We start from the raw sequence: 23,299 nt of genomic DNA on the forward strand, positions 1-23,299 counted from the left end.
CATTTTAGGGGGCGTTGAATTCATGAAATATTTAATATATTTGGGCTATCGTGCTGTTTTGGAGTCTGAATCTATCAGGTTAAGGAAACAAAAGCCCCCTAAAGTGTTTTGAAGTAATTCTGAACATTCTGGCCTTTTATTTAATGGAGTTATAAAGCTTTTCACTGGAGCTGCTCTGACATAACCATGTCTGATGGCCAACCCAACAAGCTGAATAATTGTGCGGCGCAACATTTTTGGGGAACAAGACAGGACAAGAGCGGAGTGGAATGCTTGTACATAAGAAATGAAAAGGGGGATAAACCACCGAAATGGGGAATTCATCTAGATACATGGCTTTGGCTGATATATCAATAATACACAAAAGGCCGGTAAGAGAAAAGCAGAATAACACACAAAGTCTATATGCTTAGTCTCATATTGGATATCATGATTCAAATAGTCAAATAAAGTAAACAAAGATTCGTAGGAATCATTTGTCAGACATCCACCAAAAATATCCACTATATACAAGTGAATGAGGAGGCGCTGTCAGGTAGCCAGTGGCAAATCAAGTAGGGTGGGGAGTAGCGGAGGTGGAATATATTATGCAAAGCGTCATAAGGCTTTGACACAGAAGAAGGGCGACGGAGATACATTAAGAGAATTAAGGCCTGACGGCGGTGCCGGCTCTTTCACCGACTTCCTCATCACTCCGTGCAGGCTCCAAAGGCTTTTGTCGATGAGGTTCTTCATCCTCAGCATCAATACCATCATCGTACTCTTCGTCTTCTCCTTCTTGAAGCATTTGCTGTAACTCTTCCGCTTCAGAAGGTGGTCCACGAGCTGTGGATCCCTCGTAGTGTGCTACTGGAGTCATTCCTGACTCCCCACCGGTCATCTGCCATTCCATAAGCTTCATAAATGCACTGTCCTTTTTTGAGCTAAGCTCGTTAAAGGATCCTTGCTCGGCAACTCGGCCGTCGGAATCAAGCACAATGATTATATCAGAGCGTTTAATCGTTGATAATCGATGGGCAATGCTGATTGTGGTGTTACTGTCACGAATTAAAGCTGCCAGAGCGCTATTAACGAGCGTTTCCGACTCCGCATCAAGAGCAGATGTGGCTTCATCGAGGATCAGGATATCAGGGTTCTTAATTAGCGCTCGAGCAATGGCTATACGCTGTTTCTGTCCGCCAGAAAGCTGCGCACCTCGCGCACCTACATTTGTATCCAGGCCATCAGGCTGAATTGCATAGTCAGCACATAGATTGGATAACAAGAGATTGGGTTCCGTCGAGACTTACAAAATCACTGATAAACTGGCAATTGGCCTTTCTTGCAGCGGCAATGACCTCCGCTCTCGTGGCGTCCGGCTTTCCATAAGATATATTCTCAGCTATAGAGCCTGAGAAGAGCACAGGCTCCTGCGGTACCACACCAATCCTCCTTCGGAGCGATTTGGCGTTCATTGTAGCAATGTCTTTGCCACCAATGTAAATCTGGCCTTTGGTTGGATTATAAAACCGGAGCAACAACGCTGCTATCGTCGATTTTCCACCACCCGAAGGACCGACAATTGCTACATTGGCCCCCTGGGGAATTTCGAAATCGAGGTCTTTGAAGATGGTCACAGCAGGGCGAGTGGGGTAGCTGAATGCAAGGTGTTGGAAGCGAATAGGCCCTTGGGCCGACTCAACCTTCGCACCAATCGTAGGTGAAATGGTAGGCGGCCGATCTTGAAGTTCAAATAAACGGCTGGCGGCCCCGACTCCTTTCATCAGCTCCGAGTAAAAGCTAGATAGACCAAACATGCTAGAACCGGCGTAGGCAGTATACATCAGGAACGACGTGAGGTCGCCAATCGAGATTGCTCCTGTTTGGACCATTCCACCACCTACATAAAGTAAAGCAAGAATTGTCATGTTACCCGTCCAGCCAGTCTATACCAATGTTGTTAATCGGGTACTTATTGAAGCTACAGCATAGAAGCACTTACAGAGCTGAAAAACGTTGCACTTATGAATGATTCCCTTTTCCCCAGTTCAAATATGCGTTTGATTTGGCTGTTGTATCGGTGTACTTCTAATCTCTCTCCTGCAAAAGATTGGCTAGTTCGCACATTCCCCAATCGTTCTTCCGCGATTTTGGTGAGCGTGCCTAGATTTTTCTGGATCTTGCGGCTCAAATTCCTGATAGCCCTTCCATAAAAGAAAGCAGCGACGGCGACTGGTGGAAGTAGTAAGGCAAGAATACCAGAGAGCTTGAGGCTGACGTAGGCCATCATGCCAAAACCAGCAGCACCACTTACTGCAGCTCGAAGGCCATCGGAGAGATTTTGCGTGATGCTTTTGCCAACGATGATGGTGTCAGAACTCAATCGCGAAATGAGATCACCGACGCGGTTCGCATCGAAAAACTCGGCGTCCTGGACATAGGTTCTCCGGTACAGCCTGGACCGTAACCTAGCCACAATCCTCTCGCCAACGATGCGTAGAATGACAATTCTTCCATAGCTAGCCATAGCACCAAGGGTAAGCACTCCTCCAAGAGCACCGTAGAACCAAGGGAGGCTCAGCCCGAAAAGCTGTTTCAGTCCGTCTGGGTTTGAACTCGTGGCGATATCTAGGATCTTGCCGATAGAGAATGGAATCGACATGGACACCGACGACGAGATAAGCAGAAGCACAAATGCCACCGAGAGAACCTTGGCTTCCGGTCGAGCAATCTTGATCAGCCGCCAGATCTCCGAAATCCCGGCGCGTTGTCCATGAGCCAGGCCATCCTTCGCCAGCTTCGCGCTGAGATTTATCTGCGCGGCCTGCGAGGCCTTTTCCGAGCGCTCAAATCCTTTGTGTAAATCCTCGTGCGCGATAGCTTCTTCCAGATCCTCTTTCACATGGCTGCCTGGTTTTTGGGGACTATTGTCCTTTCGAAGACTTTGACAATCAGAAAACGAGCGAATAGGCTTTAAATTCGTAGGCCCCGCAATGGAAAGCCCGTGAATAGTTGAATATATGCCGCCGGGGAAGGGATGTTTCGAAAACGCATGGCCTGGAGAGGTCTCCAGCGGAGTTCGGGAGTTTGGAAGGGTGTGCGTAGGACCAGTTGTTAGTGCTCGCTGGGTGATCTGAGGAGGAAGAGCTACAAGGCGGAGGCCATTTAGACGAGAAACTCGATGCAAAGGTATTCGCGAGGGGAGCGTTGCGAGCAGACCGGAGCTGCACATCGCGGAGAGGCGTTCAAGGAACTGCGGCGGCGGCCGCCGCTCGCCCGCTGGTTGATGGGCGATAAGTAATGATTCGAATTGTCAATCGGCATTCGTGTGCTCGGACGGAGCGGTGTTTCAGAGAGACTGGCCCGATGAATTCATGGGTGCAGCCCGGAATTCACGGGCTCGAGTTGGGTTGCATGTCGTTGCTGAGCTATAGTTTCCGGAGAGAATTTTAACCCGCGATGACGATTTAGTAAGTTAGCGACCTTCGCCGGTTGCGGATGGTTCCTCTCAGCTCCCCCACCTCAAGCTCAGTCACGGCGATACCACAATCCCACCACCGGCTCACAGCTTGGAGTACACAGGGAGCGACTTTCCGCTGTACCTGTTGTTTAGGACTGGCTGTCCGTCCCCGTCTACGCACAATTTGCACTTCCGTCCTTTGAGAAGCTCCATAGCCGCCCGCCACCCCTCTTTCAAAAATGGTTCTGGACTACAGCAAGTGGGACTCTCTGGAACTATCTGACGACTCGGACATTGAAGTGCACCCCAATGTCGACAAGCGATCCTTCATCCGGGCCAAGCAGAACCAGATTCACCAGCAGCGGCACCAGCGCCGCCAGGAGATCGCGACACTAAAGTACGAGCGGATCATCAACGACGGGCTTCTGCAACGCATCGATAGCCTCCTGGTTGCCCTCAAGAAGCACAAAGACAGCACGAGGCAGCCTGACGAACTTGTCTTCCAGGCCTTGATCGAGTCTGCCGGCGCGCCCGAACACGACCAGCCCCCCGTCCCGCCAGAAGATGTCTACACGCAGGTCAAGGACACGCCCAAGTTCTCGCAGATGATGGGCTCCTTGGTGGACCAAGTCAAAAAGGAGCTCGATGAGACTACGCCCGCGAACCGGTTCGAGGCCTTCATCCAGGGCGTGGAGGGCCACAGGAAAAAAGTCCTGGATCTACAGCAGGAACTGCTCGTGAAACTGGCGCAGCTCGAGCGGGAAGAAGGCAGCAAGATCACCAGCGACAGCATCCACACGGGATTCAACAGCAGCTTCATCGCGAAGCCCAAAACACCGCTCGCGTCGGCGGAGAAGAAAGACGCCGGCGGCAGCGTGCAGCTCTTGAACCCCGGTGCGATGGCCGGCGGCGAAATCGGCGGCGCCGTGTCGTCGGGCGCGGAGGCCGATGAGGAGCCGGAAGATGATATCAAAGTGACGGCCCTGGCGCGGCAGTTCGCCAAGCTGCCCGTGGGCGACTACCAGGGGTATCTCCGATTCATCATGGACCACCCGGAGGTGGTGGCGGAACGGAAGACGGACGAGCTGTTGATGGAAGCGTTTGACGCGCAGATCGCCGGCCACGAGGACTATGCTCGCCAGTGCGTGCACCAGGGGCTGCTCCTTCAGTACTGTCGCGCGCTGGGTCGCGATGGCGTTTCACTGTTCTTCAAACGGCAAGTTTCCCGGAGAATTCGTTTAAACTAGGTAACGACTACTTGCACAGCTAACATACCAGCTTTGTTTTTTTTTTTCCAGCATCACCACCAAAGACCACCGCGCCAACGCACACTTCCGCGACGACGTCAACGGGACCTACAACCGCATCAAGAACCGCTCTCGCGAGCTGGCCAAATCGTCCGGCGGCGGCGGCGGCGTCGAGCAGATCCAACTGCACGCCGTCGACCCGTCCACGAAGATCCACATCACCATCCCGCCGGCCGACAGCACATCGCCGCAGGACATCGCCGCGCGGGAAATCTTCGACCGTTTCCCGCCGGGCCTCCAGGCGGCGTTGCGGTCGGAGAGCCTGGACGAGGTCAATAGCGTGCTGGGGAAGATGAACGTTGAAGAGGCGGAGGAGGTGGTGGAGAATTTGGGGAATAGTGGGATCCTGACGCTGGAGGAGGGGATTGTCGATGCGACCACGGACGAAGGGAAAAAATGGCTGGAGGAAATGGAAGCGGAAGGTAAGGCGGCGGCGGCGGCTCACAAGAAGGAGGAAGCGATTGGGGATCCTGAATGATGAGCGTGGGACAACATAGTCTGCGCATTTACCTGACAGTCTGTTTCTGGTTCAAAAGTGTGAATATCATTTGATGGAACAAAGTGTGTGTGTGTTTAACAATGTTAATACATATTCTCGATCAAATATTTCCCCATGCTGCAGTCAAGCACCAACTTCCATTTGCTAGTCACAAAAAAAAATTCGAGCGCCATGCTGCTGAGACTGCTCTAATAATGCACCGCCCCCCTTTCCCCCTCCTGTGATGAGTATTAAGAATCCCAACATGCCGTGTCTCAGCCAAGTCACTCTGAGGCAAGATGGCATTTTGTTCCGTGAGTCCCAGAATTAAAAAAAAAACTGCCTCTGTTATATTTTTTTTTTCAAATTATCATGGGCTGTAGCCATTTAGGTAAATATAGCCACGACGCCGGCCTTTTAAGCCTCTCTGGTATCATAAAAAAAAAGCAAAAAAAAAAAAAAAAAAAAAAAAACAAGGAGAGGGTGACAGACACGACGCGTCCGCATGAACGGAGTACCCCACCGCTAACAACACCATTAGGTCATGTATTACATGTGGCTAAGGAGGAATAGGGTCAGAGAGAAAAGGAAAATGGGGACACGGTCAAACTGCCCGACCGGGCTTGGATGGGCTGGTCGCTGATGCAAAACAACGTGCTCAAAAAAAAGGGCCGAGATGTTGTTTTAATAAGGGGGGCCAAGAGGCCAAAAAACGGAGTTTAAAGGGGGATGAACCTTGGCGGTGAGGTGTCCCAATTATTATTAATTCCGAAAATAATGATATGCATATCGGTAATCAAAAACGCTTGGGTATATGGTCCACTTAGGTTATAAGAAGCGCGGGATGGCCGAAGGTGGCAGACTCCACCGATGATGCAGGCGTAGTCGTAGTCGACGGAAGGAAGCAGAGGAAGAGAGGGAGCCGGCTCACTGGCCCTCCATATCGACGATGAATTTCTTAATTGTCGCGCACAATTTCGGCTTGCCCTGCCACGGCTTGAACTGGCCCTCGAGGTCGCAGGCGGTAGCGCCCAAGGCGATCCACAGATGCCGCTCCATGTCGTGGCCGACCTGATTGGCGATGTCCCGGGCGGAGCCCCACATGCGCTGGGGCCGGCGGTCCTTGGACCAGGCCAGACCCTTGTCGCCAAAGACACCGATCGGCTCGAGTTTCGGGAGGTTGGCGTGGCAGGTGAGGAACGACTCGGGCGGCGCGCGCGGCTTGTCGCGCCAGCCGGCGAAGTGGCCCTTGGGCTGCTTGAAGTCCCAGGTCGGGCTGGCCTGCATGATCACGCCGCCTTCCCACTGGCCGTCGTGCTTGCGGTAGCCGAGCACGGCGGGGCCCGTGGAGACGGGGTAGAAAGGGAGGTTGAGGATGCGCGCGGGCGGGATGAATGTTTCCTTGTCGCCCTCGCCCGGGTGGCCCTGGGAGAGGAGGGGGTAGTAGTGCGAAGGGCCGTAGAAATTGTAGTAGGCGGAGAGCAGCAGCATCTTGCCGTGCGACTTCTTGGAGACGAGGAGCTGGCCGGATTCGGTGGAGGCGTAATCGAAGCCGGTGGGGAGGTCTTGGGCGGTGATGTTGAAGAAGGCCGGGTGGTAGGTGACCTGCCAGAAGTCGGGCCAGGTCACCAGGCCGTGCGAGGCGAAGGGCTCGGAGGAGAAGAGCGGGGTGGGATCGCGGATGGGGAAGGCGTCGGCATCGAGAAACAGCACGTCCTCGAAGGAGGAGAAGAGCAGGGCAAAGATCTTGAACTGGTACTTCTTCAGGCCGGCGGCCAGGGGCGAGTAGGCCAGGATATCGGACAGGGTGATGCACCTCGCATTCAGGGTCGGGAGCAGGGAGTCGCAGATGTAGGCATCATGCTCGCTGGGGTCGGCGATGAAGATCTCCAGCGGCAAGGTCGAGCCGGTCTGGCGCAGCATATGCAGGGAGGTGACGACGACGGGGAGAAAGGAGCCGCCGGCGGTGGTGACGATGCCCTTGGAGCGAGGGTGATAGGCCAGCTTGGGGCTGGAGGGGGCGGACAGCAAGGTCATCAGGCGCTCGTGGGCGTTGGTCAGCTTCTCGAGATCCTCTTTGTCGACGACGATATGCTGCGGCAGGGTGACGTTGCTGGTGGCGTCGGGGCGGAAGCCGATGGCCTTGGGGTGGTCCTCGATCCTCCTGGGCGACTTGCAGTCGGGGGCGGCGGCCTTGAGGATGCGGTGGAAGTGCAGCCAGAAGTGGCCATGGCTGTCGATGGACGGGGCGCTGGACCGGCCGAGGTACTGGGGCGCGAAGCCGTGGCGGAGGGTGAAGAACAGCAGGGCCACAGCGGCCAGGAGGGCAAGACTGCGGCGGAAGAACCGCGGGCTCTGGCCCATGGCGGCCAGGGTCACGAAGGGCAGCCGGGCTCAGCAGCGCGGGAGAGGGAGAGCGCACATCCGACGGCGGGCGCCGAGTAAGAACAGTGGAAAGGAAGAAGAGGGAGAAAGAGAAAGGAAGACGAGAGAGGGAGAGGGAGAGAGAGAGAGAGTGCGAGGCTGAGAGAGAGAGAGAGAAAGAAAGAGAGAGCTGAGAGGGCAGAGCTTGGGATGAGCCACGGGCGAGAGTATAGCGCGGGAGTCGGCGAGACGGCTAGGCGGCCGCCGCGGCGCTGGGAAGGTGGCTTGCAGGCGGACGAGACTCACGAGAGTACTCGGTACTGTTGATCGCTCGCACCACGGCCAGCCGGGAGCGGCCCAGAGCCATCCTGGGCATTCAGCGCGCGTGTCTGCGGACAGCCGCCGTCCGCCGCAAGCACGCCGCGGGTGCTAACAACGGCGAAGGCGAAGATGAAGACGAGGAGGTCGTGAGGTCGCTTCCCAACTCGCAGCCAAGGAGTCTAAAGCGAGGCTTGTTTCTGTCGCTTGGCCTGCCGGTCCCCACCCGCGCCCCTGCGAAGGAACAGAAGCTCGGTCCTCTGAATCATCAGGAATTCGTAGTAGTAGAGTCCTGGTATCAATATTAACTCGGAGGACGCCCCCCCGACACTCCTGTTCTCATATAACAAACATCGCCCAAACCCAGCCGAGCACGGCGGGCGTCGCTGTTCTCTCGGCGGCGTAGATCGCCGGTCTGTTGCACGCCGCATCCTACCGCCAGCGAAGGATGCTGCCGTGTTCCGAAGACGAAGCCGGCAACCCCATCGCTATTAATGATTACCCTGATCTGCGCTGCTCCTCAGTCCTCGCCGCATCCTCGAGCCAAGCGCCGCGCTTCCTCGCCGGCTCGTCGCACCCGCACGCCCGGCCCCCGATGCTGCGTCCACGACGGCCCAGGCTTGCAGGGACTGAGCGTCAGTCAATGAACTACCCCTTCGAAGTCTGTACACACGCCGGCCACGCCTGCGCCTCGCCCGCCATGCTTTGCGCCGCGTCGTGCCCGGCTGGCCTGGAGCCCCGCTAGAGGGTTTCAACTGGCGCTGATCCCGCCTTTCTCTCTCTCTCTCTCTCTGTCTCTCCCCTTGCGCGCGGCGCGGCTTGCGAGCCTTATCGCCCGCCAACTTTTCGGGCATTTTCTGCGCCTCAGTCTCTCCCCTGAATTCATCCACCTTGCTAGTTCTCTCTCTGTCTGTCTGTCTTTCTTTCTTTCCTCTCCCCCTCCATCCCTCCTTGTCTTTCTTTCTTTCTTTCTTTCTTCCTTTCTTTCTCTCTTCCTTTCTTTCTGTCTGTCTCTCTGTCTGTCGGGCACTCTCGCTTGTGCTTCCGCCTTCGTTTCGCCGCCTGCGCTCGAGCTGGCCTCAGCCTTCGTCCGTCGTCTGCGTTCGCTTGTGCTGGCAATTGGACCGTGGCAGATGCCCGCCGGCTCAGCCAGTCACCTAACTCGCTAGGTAACTGCCCGAGCTCTCGCCTGCGACCGACGTAGATGATCCACCCGCAGTAGTCCGCACGCCGCGCACACAGAGCAGATTTGGCCAGCCATGCCTCCCCGGCGACGGGACGACAACTGGGTCGATGTACGCTGAACTCTTCTCCCCTTGCCGTCGTGTTTGTGTATGTGCAATAACATAATAGCTAACCGCCGCAGGGCGTGCGTGGTGTGGCGTCCCTGATCGTGGTCACGGGCCACCTGTGCTCATCCTTCGCGCCGTATCTCCAGAATCCCGCGCTCGCTGAGAACGGCCCGATCGGCTTCTGGCAGCTGCCATTCCTGCGCCTGGCCATGGGCGGCCGCGGCGCCGTCGCCCTCTTCTTCGTCATCACCGGCTTCGTCAACTCGCTGTCCACCGTCAAGAGCGCCCGCGCCGCCAACACCCACGCCGCCCTCACCGGCCTCGCCCGCAGCTCCTTCACGCGCTCCGGCCGCCTCGTGCTGCCCACCAGCTCCGCCACCGTCATCGCTTGGTTCCTCACCCAGATCGGCGCCTTTCAGCTGGCCAAGCGCGTCGATGCCGGCTGGATCCGCAATGTCGGCCATGACCCGGACCCCTTCGCCGTGTCCTTGCTGAAGCTGCTGCGCTCCGTGACCATCTACTGGAGCTCCGGCGGCGGCGAGTACGACGCCACGCACTGGCCGCTGCCGTTTTTCCTGCACGGCTCGTTCCGCATCTACGTCGCGCTGCTGGCCATGATTCTGGTGGCCCCGCGCTATTGGTGGCTGATTACGTCGTTTTTATATGTATTCTCCTGGGTTTCCAGTGACTGTGAGTGTTAAAACTTGCGCCGCAAGCTTGGTTCCTGTCCCTGTGCTACCATACTTCGCGGCAAGTATGCGACCGGAAGCTAATCCCTGCACCATAAAACAGACCTCATTGGTACCAACATATTCGCCGGGATGCTGATCGCCCAGCTGCACGTCGACTACGGCTCGCGTGCCACCAGCATGCTACCAAAAATTGTCCCCAGCATCCTCATAATTCTAGGCCTCTTCCTCTGGTGCATTCCGCAGGACAACCCGCACTGGGCGCTCTGGTCCAGGATCATGCAAAACTGCTTCGCCGCCATCACGCCCCGCGGCTCCGAAACCAACAAGTACTGCTCCTCGGTCGGCGTCACGCTGCTGATGCTGGGCATCTTCTTCTCCAAGAACGCGCGGAAACTGCTCACCACGCCCTTTTTCAACTTCCTCGGCCGCGTCTCCTACCCGGTGTACCTGCTGCACAACTCCCTCATCCGCACCATCCTCGTCTGGATGATCTACGGGCCCAACGCCGCCAAGACCCCCCTCCGCGACGACAAGGGCAAGCTCGTCGAGGTCAAGCGCGCCGGTCCCCTGGCCTTCGTCTTCGCCATCCCCACCTTCTACGCCGTCTTGTACATGGTCTCGTGGCTGTGGACCAAGCACGTCGACCCCGCCTGCGCCTCCGTGGTCGACTGGATGAAGGACCTGATGTTCCTGGAGGAAGAGAAGCAGCCCCAGGAGAAACCTCTCCCTTTGACCCAAGTGACGTAGAACCACCCCCCCCCCCCCCCCCCCCCCCCCCCCAATGTTGCCGACAACAAACCGAAGAGCTCTTTGTTCTCGGCCAAACGCTTGGTTTTTCTTTTGGAAACGCCTGCAGCTCCGAGCCTGCCTCCCCCACCTTGGAGCCTCGAAATAGACCCCTCGAGGCGAGGCGATTTAGGCCCGTAGCTTCTATCTCAAGAATATATATATAATATGACTGGTGATACTCGAAAATACGTGATTATTTGCATATACTCCGCCCATGGCCACCTTTTTTTGTATATTCTCTTTCGCGCGTGTATCTATCTTCGACACCCCATATGCTCAGTGATATCCTCTTTTTGATACCCTCTCGAGCTATACATACATACCATCTCAAACTCACTTGCTCTCTCTCTTCATTTATCCCTTCATTGTATTTTTTTTTTCTTTCTTTACTCTTTGGAGTCACGGTTTTTTTTTTTTTTTTTTTTTTTTTTTTGTGGGTGATGCATCTCTTCTAGGTCGGTTTGTTTACCATATTCTGCTTTGCTCCTTTGTTATGTATGGGACGACAGCTAAAAGGAAACCCTTTTCCCAAAGTAAATAATTTGGCTATATCTCCAGGGGCGGGCTACGTTTGATATACTATATGCTTCTCTGAAGGCGCAACGTGCAACTTGGAAATCGTCTTTTTTTAGCTACCTGTTTTGCAAAGCAAGCAATGGGAATGGAATTTCTAGAGTACACAAAACGAATTAAAACCACGATACCCCGGCTTGCCCCCATCACCGAACGAAGTATACCCGACGTAGCAAAAAAAAAGAAAAAAACAGCGTATACAACCCCCTCTCCCTCTCTTCAAAGCCCGCTCACCCCAGGGGCACTCTGGTCCTTCTTCAGGTCCATCAGCAACTCTCTAAAGCGCTCCTTGCCCGACCCGCTCGCGCCGCCCTTGATGCCCTTGCCGCTGACATCGACGAGCTTGGCGATGCGCTCCCAGCTGGTGCCGCCGGCGGCGGTGTCTTCGCGGTTGGCGAGGAATTCCTCCGCGTCGGCGCGCGTGCGCTCCTTGGCTTTGTCGGCGCGCTTGTTGTAGGATTCGTAGTAGTCGTCGATGTCCTCCTGCGCCTTTTTGATGGTGGCCGCCTTGCGTTCCGAGGAGATGGCGGCGCGCCGGGAGAGCTCTTCGTCGCGCTTCGTGCGCCATTCGCTGTGGTGGGGAATGTGGGTGTTAATCGCTAGGTGACAAACTCGCCAGTATAAAAGAAAAAGAAACTGTGGTGTAATAAATATGGCTCTTACCGGACAGCTTCCGACTCCTCCTCAGGTTCCTGATACGTCGAGAAAGAACGCTGGAAGGTGTCTGCGCCAGTGATTGTCCCGCCGGGAGCGACTTGCTAGAAACGCGATGCCCATCAGCAAAGGGGTAAGCGCTGCGACAGACAGGCCCATATACGCACCTCGTTTTGCGATTCTAAAGCTGGAAACGACGACTCAAAGCCTGCCGTCTCCTCATCCATTCCCTGATGCTGCTCGCCGGCGCCTAGGAGGTCGTCTTCGGCATCTGCTACCGTGGGGGTTTTCATATGATCATTGGCGGAGATGAACTGGTCGGCATCGTCCCCCAATGCAGCTCGCTCTCGAGCCAGGAAATCATCGCTATCCGCGGCCGGCGTGCTGGTTGTTGGTGCAGGCTGGTCTATGGGTCGAGGTATGTTAGAGATATCTCAGCCAGAGCGAGTGAAGCAGGGCGGGGCTGTCATACCCCCTAATTCGTCCAACGATGGGAATCGATCTGCCATATTGAGGTATTTAAAAGGATGGGCGAAGAGGGATACAATAATGTGGCCTGAATAGGAGGAACAACAACTCCTCTAGCCAGGGTTCTATGTGGGTGTGAAGACCAATGGCACCCTAGATGTAGTTTCGAAAGAGAAATGCTTAGAAGTGGAGTGTAGGCCTGACAAAGAGGCGTTGATGATGTTTCATTGAATGTATGTGAGGTGAATGGCTAAGTACCAACAGGGCACAACATCGACCAGCAGGCAAACTGGAATGGACAGCCCAACGTTTCTGCCAGCCACCCCCAAGGCGGTGACGACAACCCATCCCAAACATCGTTTGGTTTGGCTCCAACATGCAAGCTCCATCTCCTTCACTTCTCTAACGCTTGACATTTCTGCTCAACTTTATTTACTTCTTTTTCCCCCCCCCTTATTGCATTTTGTAGATGGCTGAGAGAAGTCATTGTCTCTGACAGGACCTCTTGTCTCATTCCCGCTCAGTTTGCAGGCATCACATTTCAAGCTTCCAATTCACAGCTCTCTGAACATACCCTTCACTTGGTGTTAGACTTGTAGTGTCGCAGCAATGTCCTATACAGATGATGCTGTCAAAGCAAAGCTCTCGGCGCTTAACGAGACGCAAGAATCCATTGTAACCGTTGCACAATGGGTGATGTTTCATAGGTAACAACGCGTTTACCAAGAAGCTGTATCCGCTGCTGATCAGCTTGCTGCCTGTAGGAGACATGCAGACCGCACCGCACAGCTCTGGCTGGAAAAGTTACGCGATGCAAATTCTGCCAAACGGCTCAATTTGATATATCTTGCAAATGGTTTGTTTACCACCCTTCGTCCGGATTCGGATTTAATGACCTGACATATATATGTTATAGAAGTTGCACAGCAATCCAAAGCAAGAAGAAAAGAAGACTTTTTGATCGCTTTTTCTCCGGTTGGTGCTTACTCTATCGCCCGGTTTGCTGATGTTTCGAAGATGCTGACTAGATGACATAGATCATTGCCGATGCCACGGCCACTGCCTTCAAAGGTGCATCAAACGATATCCAGCAGAAATTGCGACGCGTCGTGGAAGTGTGGAGGCAAAGACGCATCTTCGAAATGCCAATCCAGGAAGCTGTCGAGGCTCGAGTAGATGGTATGTTATAGAATCAACAAGATGATATTTGCCAGCTATATTTACTGACTTATCTGTTTTTTTAGACGTTGATAGATCCCGGTCCTCCGGGAAAAAACAACTACTCGGCGGCTCCCTGTTCTCAACCTCTAGCGGTTCCCTTCCCCCCGAATTACAACCATTAGCTCCTCTGCAGCTTGCTGTTTCAAAAGCGGCCATGTCCTCGAGTACTGCAGTATCGAATGCAAACTCAGAATACGAGAAAATGAATGAGCCTACGGCTACAATTCCAACGCCGCCAGTGCACGCTGCCCGATTAAGCCAGCTTCTAAAATCTCTCGCCAGTGCCGAAAGCTCTGTTTCTGAAATAATCAAGTCCCGCCAAAGTCTTATTGAAGGCCTCGAAAAGCTACTAGATACAAATCGTGCAGCATTTACTGCAGAGAAGGCTCAATTTGAAAGCATATTTGCGCGTAAAACCGAGACTGAGAACAAGAAACGAGAGGTCGAAGACGCCATCATGCGGAATCTTGCTGCAGAAAGCCCTCAGGGCGATGGTGATATGAACTGGATGGGCCCCGGTGCGGGCAATGGAGACCACGAACTCGAAGCTCCCGCCGTGGAAGAATTGACCCCGCCGCCAGTGGAAGCCCTCACACCTGTAGGATCACCAAAACTAAACCCAACCCTCAATCCTGGAATTCCTACCAGCGAAAGTCTACCTATTGGTGGCCTTAGCCATGATAAGAGCGTTGACTTACCTTTTCCAAGTGCTCACCCTCCCACGGAGCTCCACCAAGCTGAGAGTAGCTCCAGCTCCAAGAAACGCAAGGTGACACATGAGATGGACGAGTTCGCGGCGACTTTTGAAGGGGATGCGATGGCAGATCTGGACGCTGATGTGGCAGAGCTGCTGCGGCAGGAGAGCAATAAATATTAAGGCGGCTGGCTAAATGCAAGTTCGATTCTGGTGTTGTGTATTTTTCCTATACGAGTTATGGACCTCCTTCGGGATGGACTTTGGCGCTATCTCCTCTTTGTGTTTGTATCCTCGATGATTCCATACGGCCCGTTGTAGTAGCGTGCTGAAATTCTTTTTATAAAGGAAATAATGCCTCGGTGAAAACAGTTGATTTGATACAGGGATCAATCCCGAAACTATGCCCTTCGATCTGTACTCAATAGGGTCCACTATGCTCCTACAGAGACTTCCGTGAAAATTGTAATATAATATTTTCATCATTATTTGTCATAGGCCGGTACGGCGACTATTAAATTCTATATATTGGCGGGTTGTCCCAACTGCTACGCAGCAAACTACGTAGAGCATCGTCGTCCGAAACCGTCCCGACCGGGGGATACACTACCCTTCTCCCTTGGAATCGAGAGCCTACACGCGCCGGCGGACGGGCTTCTATTTTTTGGATATCGCCAGAGGAAGTCTGAGGTGGAGGTTTCGGGGGTGCTGAGTCGTAGCGTTTCGGCTTGACGAGGAGCAAGACGAGCATGCCAACGATTAACAAGAAGAGTAAAAGGAGGATTTTGCGCTTTGTGGTGCGCCGTTGGTAGCCAGTTGCCTGGAGAAAGATCAGTAAGAAGTATCTACTTAAGAAAGTCGAGAGATATGCGGTGATAGATTAATACATACCACCGTTAGCTCCTTATCGGCGGCTTTAACGTCGACGTTCATGCGTTCCACGTTGTAGTCTATCCGATCCAGCATCGTGCCCTGGTCAATAATCATGGTTTGTAGGTCCCGGAATATATCTGACAGCTCGATTATTCCTTTCGCAATGTCGTTTATTTCTCGTTCTCGTTGGACGATCGCGGCGTCATTGGCGTTACGGCCGAGCTGACGCTGCTGTTGGGAGGTTTGGAGGAGGGTGGACTGGGAGTATGATTTGTCGGCATCGGATTCGAGGAGGGAAGGGTCTGTGTAGGGGTTTTGGTGCAGGATTGGGGTTGGTGAGCGGTCGATCGGCGAGGATAGACCGTCTAGACTGCGAAGTTCTGAAATGGGTTAGGAACACAGCGGCTTTCATGGGGAGGGTTGGGCGTAGTACTTTTTAAATAAGTGCTTTGTTTCTTCCTGAATCCAGCACTTGCTTCCTGTACCTTTGCAGCCAGCGAGATCTGGAGATTCCGTGCCATCGTCTCTTCTCCCCGGTTCTCCTGGTCTGGCTGCCGCGCGTCTCGAACCATCACATCTATCTTCTGGATATTGCGCTGGCAGTCATGAAACGCCCTTGTGATCTCCTGGGTCAATCGCTCGATTACGCTTTCCTCCTCCTGCCGCACATCTTCGTCGCCAAAACTTGGTAGTACATGCTTCTGATGTAATTTGTCGAGCTGGGCGGATTTCTGTCCGATACCACGTAGTAAATCCAGCACCTCGTCTTGCACGTCTAGCCACCGCGGAGGCAAAAGATCCATCTCTATTATTGCATCGCCATCGTCATCGAAGCCGGCGCCTCCGGACATGAGCCCCCGGCGCTCCTCGGAGGTGTCATCGGTCCATGAGCCCCCGAGGTGCCTGGGTTTTTTCGCAGGATGATGCGCAAAGGACTGGCGGTAAGAGATGTATCTATAGAAACCGGAAAGTCAGCGAAAATATTCCGTTAGACGAGCGGACGTAATGGAGGCTCACAGGTTCGTTCGATCCCGCCACATGTTCTGTTCAGGTCCTAGAACGATCGCAGGGGAATGCTTATCAGGCAGCAGATATCACGACGGGGGCCAGCTCATGGTCGAGTAAACGCAAAATGGCTCTTGCTGGCGAGAGGTTCTGCGGACGCTCGATGACGACAACCGTAGCGTAGGACGTGTGTTGGATGTTGGGGCTGCCTTGGGGTTGGCATTTGGGGAGGATCGCGAGCCCCAGCCGATCCCCGAATTAAGCCCATTTCGACCGGGGAGCCGCCTAAACACTCAGAGGCTCTCAGGCTCTCGGGCTCCCAGGCCACCAGCTGGCTGGCTAACGAGTTGCCAGGCTCCTACGATGGAGCGGCCGTCACTGTCGGTGATCCGTGCAGTGCGCCTCTCTCGACCACGGCTTCATCTGCCGCGTGCTAGTCAACTAACTAACTAGCTATTCAGAGTCGGCAACTCACCGGCTACATAACTACCTAACGAATTTGCCGATACCATGTCGAGCGCCTACTAACAAACTCCTATGCTCCCAAGAACCCAGGCCCAGACTGTAGTTCGTCAATCAAGTAACCAGGCCAATATAAAAACCTCTCACCGCGTGCCATGATAACCCAAATGATCTCCCCCCCCCCGCCCACGCGAACAGAGCACCGGGCCAATATCGCGATAAATCTCTCCGCTGCCAATCCATGCCCAGCTGAGCAGGCCGTTCCAAGCGATGGGGGCCATGTTCGAGCAGACGTTGCAGAGCCTTGGGCCGGAGTGGGTTTGAGAGTGCCATTGCGTAAGCGCTGAAGGCCAGGCTGTCAGCTGCGGCGCAGGCATCGCGAAGCTGCACAACGATGGGCGGGTGATGGATGTACCTACGTAGCTAGCTGCTGCTTGCTTGACAGCTAGCACCGCGCCGTGCCAGATGCGCCAGCAAGGCCCCCAGGGCGCCTTGGCCAGCCGAGCCAGGGTGCAAGCCGGCATCGCCCACGCCCAGCACCGTCGCTGGCAAGCTGCCTGGAGCGCCCTAAGCCCCAAGAAAGTTCGCCTCTGCCGACCCAGAAGGCTTAAAGCGAACTCCTAATCCACCATCTCCCTCTTTCTCGCCTTTGCAGTCAACAAACAAGCCCGTTTGCTCTCCCAGATCATCGCGCTCTTGCTGTCTCGTTCGTATCGCTATATACCCTCCCCGTCTTTGCTTAATCCGTATACTCCTGTGCCCGCTTCATAGGCTTTCAAGATGGTGTGTTGCGTCGACTCCAGCCTCGTGCCCCTCATTTCTCTCCCAGTGCCACTGAACCTCGCGACTCCCGAGTCCACGCTGACAAGCTAATCACTGTCGATTAGGCTGATTCATTGACTGAAGAGCAAGTTTCTGAGTACAAGGAAGCCTTCTCCTTGTTTGTAAGTTTGGCCCACGCCCACCCCTGCGGGGTAATCACTACGTGGGCTGTTGACTGATTATAATTGCTATATAGGACAAAGATGGCGATGGTTAGTGGAAGCACACTTCTATTTCACGGCCCAGTGTTCTTGCTGCTCGCAAGTACCGCGATTCGAATGCTGATTCCCAGAACTTGTATAGGCCAGATCACGACCAAAGAACTGGGAACAGTAATGCGCTCCCTTGGCCAGAACCCATCCGAATCTGAACTGCAGGATATGATCAATGAGGTTGATGCCGATAACAATGGAACCATTGACTTCCCAGGTATACGGCTCCCATTCGACCATTCAAGCTTGAGTTGGTTTTTAGGGGAAGCAACTGTGTCTAACATTTACCTCTTTGCGCAGAATTCCTTACCATGATGGCGCGAAAAATGAAAGATACTGATTCAGAGGAGGAGATCAGAGAAGCGTTTAAGGTCTTTGATCGAGACAACAACGGCTTCATCTCTGCCGCCGAACTCCGTCACGTGATGACCTCGATTGGCGAGAAATTAACGGACGATGAGGTGGATGAGATGATCCGCGAGGCAGACCAGGATGGGGATGGAAGAATCGACTGTATGTGATCTGTCGATTTGTGACACACGTTAAAAACTCAAACACCCTTCGCTAACTTCACAACTTCCCAGATAATGAATTTGTGCAGCTCATGATGCAGAAATAGGTTTAATATGCAGGCCAAGAACTTTTTAAAACAAACCCAACATCCCCCCCGTTTGGAGCAGCGAATCTAATCTGCCGTGTTGATTCTTTTCCTCATGTCCACTTGCTTTCCGCACTCGAGCCTTTCATCTAGCGCTGTCGAAGCGCTACTTGTATGCCCACGCGGTACCTGAAGAAGGCTAGAAGGCGCGAGGGTGTTGCTGGCTTTCCCTCTCACGGCCCTGACAATTATGACTATGTTATTTTGAGCTATACGAATATAATTTCGTGGATGAAATAAGACCTCTTATGTGTAGTGGTTGTTTTAGTTTACTGTGTTACTTTCTCCCAGCAGCGGCTTCGACATTTCATTTATCGTAGTTGAGAATCAGCACCTAAATGGCCACCCGGTACCTGGCGGGAACGTACCCTGGAAGGACATATCGCTTCCTGGGGCCGCATGTTGGATATGGTCGTAGTCCACCAAAAACGTGTTATCAACACGCTTGGATACAGAACCGCCCTTGGAGAACGATTCGTGTTGAAGAACAATGGCTTCCTGTCCTTTCTGGGCGACGTCAGCTCCTAAGAATGGAGGTCTATAACCATCATTATATTTCACCGATTTAACCGCAAGACCTCCATATATTGCCTCGCCAAATCCGCACCGGCGATTCCGTCATTAGACGCCCCCGCATCCCCCGCGGTTAGCCTTTTCACTCCATTCTGTTTCGCCCGCTTCGCCTCCGTCATCAGTCCTGGAACACGAATCGCCTCCCTCGCACCATCAACCGCAAAGAGTTTCCAAAATTGCCGAATTATTTTCTCTCCCGTCTCCCAGTCCTCCTCCGTGACCAAATCTTCCTCCACGGTGGCATCTGAGAACCCAGGCCACCCATCCCCAACCAGCGAGGCCGTTTCAGCGTCACCGTTTGCTAGCGCAAGTAAGCCTTTATTGTCGCGGTATTCAATTTCAATGACACACCCTCGAGTGCGCTTGAGAGGCTGAATTTGCTGAACATCTCCCAGCCGCACACGAAACTCCCCTGCATCGTAGACTATGCCAGCTGCAACAACCATGGTATGTCGAAGACTCCAAAGAGGTTCGCAGATGCGCAACGTCATCGTAAAGAAGGATTGAAACGACTCTGTATCAATCGTCATCATGGTCCATGACGATGACGACTGCGATACTTTCGAGGAATGTTCTCCCGAGCCATGCTTTTCAGCGGTTGCCCGTGGATTTATATTTAATTGTTGTGCTGTTGAAATAGAGCTACCTGTAGATGTGGGATGATGTTTGGCCGGCGCCCATGGGTCTGGATCAGGTCGATCTGAGATATTCACAAACGAGTGAGAGGGAAAATGGCTTAAGGTGAGAAAATGCATAAATCGGGGCTGTAGTTGGGGGAGTGGGGAGTATGATGAAGGGGGGAGGCAGGAAGGAGTATCTCTCAGGAGCTTATGCTCAAGTACCCATCGGTCAATGGGTGTGGCGTTACATGTTGAACGAAGTCTTTCCATCACTGTGGCCAGCGCTGTAGGCGAGCCTGGGTTTGATGGGATGAAATATACTCTATACGAGCATTAGGAGAGCCCCGTGGAAGTGCAATAGATGAACGCACCCAGTGATTGGCATCTTGAACTGCACTGGCACCCAGTCACTACCGGGGCGCGATGGAGCTTGTATTCTTGATAGGGCGAGTTAATATCCTCGTTATTCAAATTCGTTTCGATGTAAAGGAGCATTCGAATGGAGTACTATTGGTACAAATGGGCTAATATTCCACTTGTCTCCAGTGATCACAATTCGAACTCGAGATTATTGACAATCTTCCTATTGACGATCTTCCTCCCATAAATCGTCTTGATATCAGTAACTCGAATTTTTCGAACTAAGTTTGCAATAATGATCAATATCAGAATATTGGTATAGTGTCTGTCCTCTGTAAAATTATCGCGGGCACACAATTGATCAGTCAATGAGATATAAGGAGTACTCTGTACGCCTTACGCAGTACCTTAAGGTGGTGTTAAGGAGAGGAAGAAGGGGAGTACTCTGTACGGAGTACAAATTTACGGGCTACTAACTACGGGGTACTTTAGGTACCTTCTTCTGCAAATGTGGAGCCAATATCATGCTACCTAGTTTGGCCTAGCTCCTTGGCAATAGAGTATCGGCCTCCTCCAACCAGAAACTGAGGCAACCTCCAGCTGTTCCTCAAAATTGGATGTTAGCTACCTAGCTACCTCGTTAGGTAACTAACCTAACGCAGCTTCCAGCCTTGATTAAGGTACCTTACCTAGTAAACTAGACACTCCGCACCTCCATCTTACCTGTCAATTTAGAGAGCTTGGCCCAAAGCATTGGAACTCCTAGTGTTCTATATAACATAAATGATCCTGATGTTCCATGCAAACTTCCTATATATCACCCTCACTTACCCTCTCCCATTGCAAACTTTAGAGAAAACTAGTTAATATTGCTTATCGACCATTAAAACGGAAGATGATGGCATTACAAGGTTTGCTCATATAAAGCCTTACCATCCATCAAGACGATGCTAACATAAATTTCGGCCTTTTATGTTAGAATTGAAAACTATCATTCTTCACACTTGGTTTAGAATAGCCCGGTCAATCTTTGGATCTATGGGTCCAACTGTTGTCAGGGTTAGTTGGAAACGTGTAATTAAGGGGCCCTGTGAACCCGCAGAACTTGAAGCACTTCTCTACGTTTCAGAACACACCACTATTCCGGTTCCTCGAGTTCGATGTACATACAATAGGCCAGAAGGCATCTATATTTTGATGGATCACATTCAAGGCACAGATCTTCAAACTTTATGGATGCGAGGCCTGGTGAAGCCGAAGGAAAAGGAAGCTATTATCAACGATATCGCGGCTATCTTAATTCAGCTTAGATCGCTACATCCTCCCAAAGAAGGAATTGTTGCATCTGCGCAGGGCGGTCCTATTCTTGATTATCGCATCGGTAGTCATCCAGTTGGACCATTTGAGTCGCATCTCAGTTTCCACTCTTTCTTACGGGGCGGCGTTACCCTGGAAAACACAGCAAGGATTTTCGGTGATGAAATTGCATCCTGTCATAGCAGCAATTATCGAACTTTTTTTTCACATTCAGATCTAGCTCCGCGGAATATTATCATACACCATGGCAGGATCGTGGGAGTTGTGGACTGGGCACTTGCAGGATGGTACCCAGAGTATTGGGATCTAACAAAGGCATATTATAGTTCGTTTAAGACACCAGACTGGCCGGAGAACATCAAACTGAAACTTCCATCGTACGCGAACGAGCTCATCGCCGAACGCCTTCTTTGGAGGTTGTATGACGAACCAGGGAATGTTTCACACTACAAGTTTGTGCTTTTATAGTCACGCACATTCCTTGGGCTAGGTTTGGCGAAGCACTGGTTGGCATAGTCCAATTTCCAAGCCTTGAATTCTTCGATGTCAAATTTCGGTATCACCAAGGCATTTTACAGGGTGGGTATGGCTCTCCAGACCCGATAGCGACATCTTTCACCCAAATTTTTGTCTGGCAGAGCAACACCACTGGAGTTGTTCTCATGTTGCTCTGCCAGAGACCTTTCCCAATCAAGATCCGACCAATTAGCCGCCCACTTTCCAAGGGATCCAAATTAGCCCTATGCCTAAAGTGCCATTCTCTTGCCAGATTCAGACCTTATTCAATCTAACATCATCTGAAAACATCATACGCTGTATTGCCACGACCACTGGAGTTTTTAGGTGCTAACAAAACTCCCGCGGTATGCACCATATGTGTTACGTATTATTTCCTCTTGGAGAGACATTTCATCTCGGTGATGAATTGATACTATTGATATGAAGGGCGCAGAGCTCTCGCTGCACAATAGACTGATAAAGCAGAATTTACGGAGTACTCCATACCTAAAGTTTAACCCAGTTTTGAGCCAATCAAAATAGTAAGATCTTGTGACTATGAACCCCCTCAGAACCGGGACAAAGAACGACAGACGGGTATGTTTAGCTACATCTAATGTTGAGAACGCTATACGGAGTACTTGCTAATTATCGAGAGGCTGAAAACCCTTCAGAAGAGCATCTCAATCTTACTACCATCATACGACTAGACATCACTTACGTCCTGGCTGCTGATCGACGCGTGTCTCTGATCTAGTCATGAACACTACGCGTTGTTTCTCGCGAATTTTCTCACCGAACCCACATCAGCACAGATTTCCTTGTCCCATGCCGTGTCCTCGCTAGCCGAGGTGTTTCAAGACATCCGCTTGGGCTTGTTTGCTGCTATCATGACGGTATTATTATTCATATCGAAGTTGGAAAACCCAACTTGTGGAACGGCCATAGCTTCGCGCATCCAAGCCAACTGGATCCAAACCACAGGCAGTAACAGTGTCCCATATGCCCTAGGCTCGAAAGCTACCGAACTTCGGGATTGAAGTTCTGCCGCCAGCATGAGCTGGAAACTTCCTTTATGCAGAATGGAAGTTGGCTAAGGTGTAAGCCATACAGAGTACTTCAAAATCAACAAACCACCTGTGATAGCCCAGAAATGAATGCCTTTCCTCCTACAATATCCTCAAGGGCTGTTATACAGATTATTTTTCTCACAGTATTGTGGTTCATCATTTGTGCACTTACCGTCCATTTAAGTTTTAAGTGGCTATTGCCAACAGTTTTGTTGTTATCCTAAGCAGCATAATGTATCTGCTGGCCTAGGAGAATGCAGAGGGCCATGATTGGCGTCTCAATCAGTCAAGTTCACAACAATGGAAGTTCCGACACATTTCAGATGCAAGCCGACAATTTGGCAATAGGACATGGGAGAATGTGGTAGTACCATAAGAATCGGCGCCAGGTGCCATGCGGTATTATTTTTATATCACAGGGGCATGCACTGAACATCTGGTAATACACAAGAAAAAAGCCGCATTATCACAGACCTAGTTGATAGTTTGTCTATGATAAATAGACCCAGAATTTCTGCCGACTCAATCTATTTTCATGCA

General features: G+C 52.4%; 10 protein-coding genes across 10 annotated transcripts; 5 read left to right on the forward strand and 5 right to left on the reverse strand.

Moving 5' to 3' along the window:
• Positions 1–646: 646 nt before the first annotated feature.
• MDL1 (ATP-binding cassette permease mdl1) lies at positions 647–3,211 on the reverse strand (the record flags this gene model as incomplete). Its single annotated transcript, XM_049249466.1, has 3 exons — positions 647–1,228; positions 1,290–1,925; positions 1,982–3,211. 3 exons carry the CDS (start codon positions 3,209–3,211, stop codon positions 647–649), a joined length of 2,448 nt encoding a protein of 815 aa, XP_049111660.1.
• Positions 3,212–3,678: 467 nt separating this feature from the next.
• On the forward strand, positions 3,679–5,224 carry CDC37 (hsp90 co-chaperone Cdc37; the record flags this gene model as incomplete). The annotated part of the gene is made up of 2 exons (XM_049249467.1): positions 3,679–4,580; positions 4,738–5,224. 2 exons carry the CDS (start codon positions 3,679–3,681, stop codon positions 5,222–5,224), a joined length of 1,389 nt encoding a protein of 462 aa, XP_049111661.1.
• A 927-nt stretch (positions 5,225–6,151) lies between these two features.
• On the reverse strand, positions 6,152–7,588 carry MNN2_1 (mannosyltransferase; the record flags this gene model as incomplete). The annotated part of the gene is made up of 1 exon (XM_049249468.1): positions 6,152–7,588. The coding sequence occupies one exon, from the start codon at positions 7,586–7,588 to the stop codon at positions 6,152–6,154; it is 1,437 nt and encodes a 478-aa protein (XP_049111662.1).
• Positions 7,589–9,165: 1,577 nt separating this feature from the next.
• On the forward strand, positions 9,166–10,637 carry LOZ57_000364 (uncharacterized protein; the record flags this gene model as incomplete). The annotated part of the gene is made up of 3 exons (XM_049249469.1): positions 9,166–9,201; positions 9,273–9,888; positions 9,991–10,637. 3 exons carry the CDS (start codon positions 9,166–9,168, stop codon positions 10,635–10,637), a joined length of 1,299 nt encoding a protein of 432 aa, XP_049111663.1.
• An 834-nt stretch (positions 10,638–11,471) lies between these two features.
• clc1 (Clathrin light chain) lies at positions 11,472–12,415 on the reverse strand (the record flags this gene model as incomplete). The annotated part of the gene is made up of 4 exons (XM_049249470.1): positions 11,472–11,823; positions 11,916–12,010; positions 12,074–12,312; positions 12,379–12,415. The coding sequence occupies 4 exons, from the start codon at positions 12,413–12,415 to the stop codon at positions 11,472–11,474; spliced, it is 723 nt and encodes a 240-aa protein (XP_049111664.1).
• A 568-nt stretch (positions 12,416–12,983) lies between these two features.
• On the forward strand, positions 12,984–14,472 carry LOZ57_000366 (uncharacterized protein; the record flags this gene model as incomplete). Its single annotated transcript, XM_049249471.1, has 5 exons — positions 12,984–13,081; positions 13,139–13,230; positions 13,291–13,349; positions 13,412–13,553; positions 13,619–14,472. The coding sequence occupies 5 exons, from the start codon at positions 12,984–12,986 to the stop codon at positions 14,470–14,472; spliced, it is 1,245 nt and encodes a 414-aa protein (XP_049111665.1).
• A 331-nt stretch (positions 14,473–14,803) lies between these two features.
• On the reverse strand, positions 14,804–16,202 carry tlg2 (t-SNARE affecting a late Golgi compartment protein 2; the record flags this gene model as incomplete). The annotated part of the gene is made up of 4 exons (XM_049249472.1): positions 14,804–15,109; positions 15,181–15,542; positions 15,596–16,116; positions 16,180–16,202. The coding sequence occupies 4 exons, from the start codon at positions 16,200–16,202 to the stop codon at positions 14,804–14,806; spliced, it is 1,212 nt and encodes a 403-aa protein (XP_049111666.1).
• Positions 16,203–17,409: 1,207 nt separating this feature from the next.
• Positions 17,410–18,282, forward strand: CMD1 (calmodulin; the record flags this gene model as incomplete). The annotated part of the gene is made up of 6 exons (XM_049249473.1): positions 17,410–17,412; positions 17,517–17,573; positions 17,648–17,663; positions 17,755–17,880; positions 17,964–18,176; positions 18,248–18,282. 6 exons carry the CDS (start codon positions 17,410–17,412, stop codon positions 18,280–18,282), a joined length of 450 nt encoding a protein of 149 aa, XP_049111667.1.
• A 596-nt stretch (positions 18,283–18,878) lies between these two features.
• On the reverse strand, positions 18,879–19,899 carry LOZ57_000369 (uncharacterized protein; the record flags this gene model as incomplete). The annotated part of the gene is made up of 2 exons (XM_049249474.1): positions 18,879–19,836; positions 19,886–19,899. The coding sequence occupies 2 exons, from the start codon at positions 19,897–19,899 to the stop codon at positions 18,879–18,881; spliced, it is 972 nt and encodes a 323-aa protein (XP_049111668.1).
• A 1,013-nt stretch (positions 19,900–20,912) lies between these two features.
• On the forward strand, positions 20,913–21,659 carry LOZ57_000370 (uncharacterized protein; the record flags this gene model as incomplete). Its single annotated transcript, XM_049249475.1, has 1 exon — positions 20,913–21,659. The coding sequence occupies one exon, from the start codon at positions 20,913–20,915 to the stop codon at positions 21,657–21,659; it is 747 nt and encodes a 248-aa protein (XP_049111669.1).
• Between the last annotated feature and the right edge of the window lie 1,640 nt (positions 21,660–23,299).

This window comes from Ophidiomyces ophidiicola (genome assembly GCF_022830035.1).
Source record: "Ophidiomyces ophidiicola strain CBS 122913 chromosome Unknown scaffold_1, whole genome shotgun sequence".
Lineage (NCBI taxonomy): Eukaryota > Fungi > Ascomycota > Eurotiomycetes > Onygenales > Onygenaceae > Ophidiomyces > Ophidiomyces ophidiicola.